We start from the raw sequence: 2,901 nt of genomic DNA, 5'->3' as shown, positions 1-2,901 counted from the left end.
ATGACATGACCATCCCAGACGCCATCAAACAGCCCATCCTCCGCTCGTTCCACATCCACACAGTCACGCCGGGGTGGAACTACGACGGCTGCGGTCCCAACGAAAAAGACCGCCAACTCCTAGTCGAATACGACGTCGTCGTCGCAGAAGTCAACCTCCTCTTACCCGAGTACGTTTTCCCCCTCACCACATTACTCCCAAACCCCTGACTTTTTTTTCAGATACAAATCCATCATAATCGACATCGCTCAAAAAATGGAAACCGGCATGGCAGACTACGCACACAAAGCCGCCACCACGGGTACCATCTACCTATCCACCATCTCAGAATACGACCTCTACTGCCACTACGTCGCCGGCCTCGTCGGCGAAGGGCTCTCCCGCATCTTCTCAGCCTCCAAAAAAGAAGTCCCCTGGCTCGGCTCCCAACTCCAACTCTCAAACTCCATGGGCCTCCTCCTCCAAAAAACAAACATCATCCGTGATTTCAGGGAAGACGTAGACCAACAACGTTTTTTCTGGCCTCGTGAGATTTGGGGTAAGGATGAGTATGGGTTTACGGAGATGAAGGAGTTGTATGACCCTGGAGCGTTGGAGAGGGCTACGTGGGCGCAGAGTGGTATGGTGCTTGATGCGCTGAGGCATGCGTGTGATTCGTTGGATTATTTGAGGATTTTGAAGAACCAGAGCGTTTTTAATTTTTGCGCGATTCCGGCGACGATGGCGATTGCGACGCTTGAGCTGTGTTTCATGAACCCGGCGATGTTTCAGAGGAATATTAAGATTCGAAAGGCGACTGCTGCTTCGGTGCGTCGTTTTTCTTCTTCGCCTTCCTTTACTTATTACCTTCCATTGCAGCTTATAATGCGTTCGGTGAACCCGAAAGAAGTCGGCTTGATCTTCCGCGATTATGCACGCAAGATTCACGCGAAAGCGGTCACTTCTGATCCTAACTTCCTTCGGATATCAATAGCCTGCGGAAAGGTACGTCTTTCCTCCTTCCCTCTTCCTCTTCCTTCCTCTTCTTCCCTTCCGCTTCCCCTCCCTCTTTTCCCTCATTCTCCCTCTTCTTCTTCTTCCATTGCCCGCCCTCTTCTTCCCCTCCCTCGTCCCCATCCTGCCTCTTCCTTCTCCCTCTCCTTCCCTTCTCCTTTTTCTTCCCCTCCCTCTTCGCCTTCTTTCTCTTCCTCTCTCTTTCCTCCTACTAACCTACCCCCCCTCACAGATCGAACAATGGCTAGAACACAACTACCCCTCCTTCATCCACATCACCTCCCTTCAAGGCGACACAAAAGTAACCCTCGACCCAAGCGACCCACGCACCCGCATCGTAACACTCGAAAAAGCCTTCGATGCACAGCTGGCGAAGAAGAAGCGCGTCGAGGATCTGCGGAATGGCTTACAATTGGCTCCTGCGCGGAGGGAGGAGGTAGAGATGACATCGACGATGGAAGTGATGGCGTACGTTATGGCTGCGTTTGCGGCTATTATCATGTTCAGCTTTACGGTGGTTTATTTTATTTTGAAGTTGAGTGGCGAGGGGAATGACGATGTTTTTAATTTGGGATGGGTGGTTGAGAAGTTGGCGTCTTGGAAGTAGGCCTGGGGGGGGATATAGTAGGATTAGTTACATATACCATTTATTTCGTTGGACGTTCAAGGTGTTGGTTCGGTTCATTCTTGTACATTTACATAGGCATTGGTGGTGGTGCTGGGAGGCGTAATGTTATTATGCGTGTTTATTGCTAGTCTCGATACCAGCTGTTATGGATATGTACACTATTGGGGTGTAATTATATACCATAACGTCTGGAGACTGGAAGGACTTTATCAGTACGTGGTAGTAATTACCCGCTCACACATTCCAAATACAGAACTTCCCCATTTTTTCGAATTCAACACTACGTTCTCTTACTCAAACCCAACATAGCGAATTACTACCATCGGAGACTGGGTTCAAGTCTACTCCTCCATGGCATGTTTCAAATGCGGAGACTGTAAGTACTTGAATTCAGCGTTCAGCAGTGGTATGACGACTGTAGATGATGCATGCCAACAAAAATTTCCGTACGATACGGCCATCATAATATGAGTCAACCCTGGGTCGAACAGAGGTCCTTCTGTGTGTTCGACAGATGCGATAACCAACTACGCCATTGACCCATATGTTGGCAAGGGGCAGTTTGCTTATTGGAACGAGAGCACCACGAAAAAGTTTTATAACGACTTTACCAAAACGTTACAGAGCTCACCGAGAGAACTGGGCCGATACGTGATTTGTCCCCCCGTCATATTTGATTTTCCACGAATTCCCTCTCCAGATTGACCCATGAGTACAAGCGAGGGAAGAGAAGGTCGGGGCACTAGAGGAAGCAATTGACGAGCGAGAACGGGCACTCGTTTAGAGAGGATTCGAGCTTGAAGAACGCTCTAAGCGGGTTGAGGAAGAAATGGAAACGCGTTCTGCTCAACTTGTGGTCTTAACACATCCACTTCGGCACTTGGTTCGAATTCAATCGATCACCAGTAACTCATGAAACGTAGGCTGACCGCTTTTTCAAAACTAATATATTTGTTGGTACATTCAACGTTCATTCGACTCGGAACTTTATGAAACACAATGTTGTCCATACAAACTTCTCGATTCACAATCCAAACAGTCGGCACACTCGAGTGGTGCTCGAGTAATTTGATTTCATTTAATTCAGACGACTTGGGTGAAAATGAATTGAGCTGCAGCAGCAGGTGCGCCGAGAACAGCCCTCTGAAAGTTCGGAAATTAGTATGAATAGTAATAAATAGTGGCACCGCCAATACATTGGCATTGCGCGCCCAGAACAATTGCGGATCATTGACCGTCCGAATGGTGCCTTGGTTACTGAACAGAGCGTTGGCAGTAAA

The 2,901-nt window shown here is 48.4% G+C and overlaps 1 protein-coding gene across 1 annotated transcript in view; it reads right to left on the bottom strand.

The window, feature by feature from the left end:
* Positions 1-2,574: 2,574 nt before the first annotated feature.
* Positions 2,575-2,901, bottom strand: part of LACBIDRAFT_295592 (uncharacterized protein) — a gene marked incomplete at its 3' end in the record, with an annotated part of 1,138 nt that continues 811 nt past the window's right edge. Inside the window, exons 3-4 of the mRNA XM_001887891.1 lie at positions 2,818-2,878; positions 2,575-2,757 (exon numbers count right to left, since the gene is read on the bottom strand). Of these exons, the coding sequence (XP_001887926.1) occupies positions 2,575-2,757; positions 2,818-2,878 (244 nt within the window). The remainder of the gene's footprint in view (positions 2,758-2,817; positions 2,879-2,901) is intronic.

Source organism: Laccaria bicolor, genomic scaffold (genome assembly GCF_000143565.1).
Source record: "Laccaria bicolor S238N-H82 LACBIscaffold_49 genomic scaffold, whole genome shotgun sequence".
In the NCBI taxonomy this organism is placed as follows: Eukaryota; Fungi; Basidiomycota; class Agaricomycetes; order Agaricales; family Hydnangiaceae; genus Laccaria; species Laccaria bicolor.
Note: the sequence above shows the minus strand (reverse complement) of the source record. Positions and strands in the feature narration are given on the sequence as shown.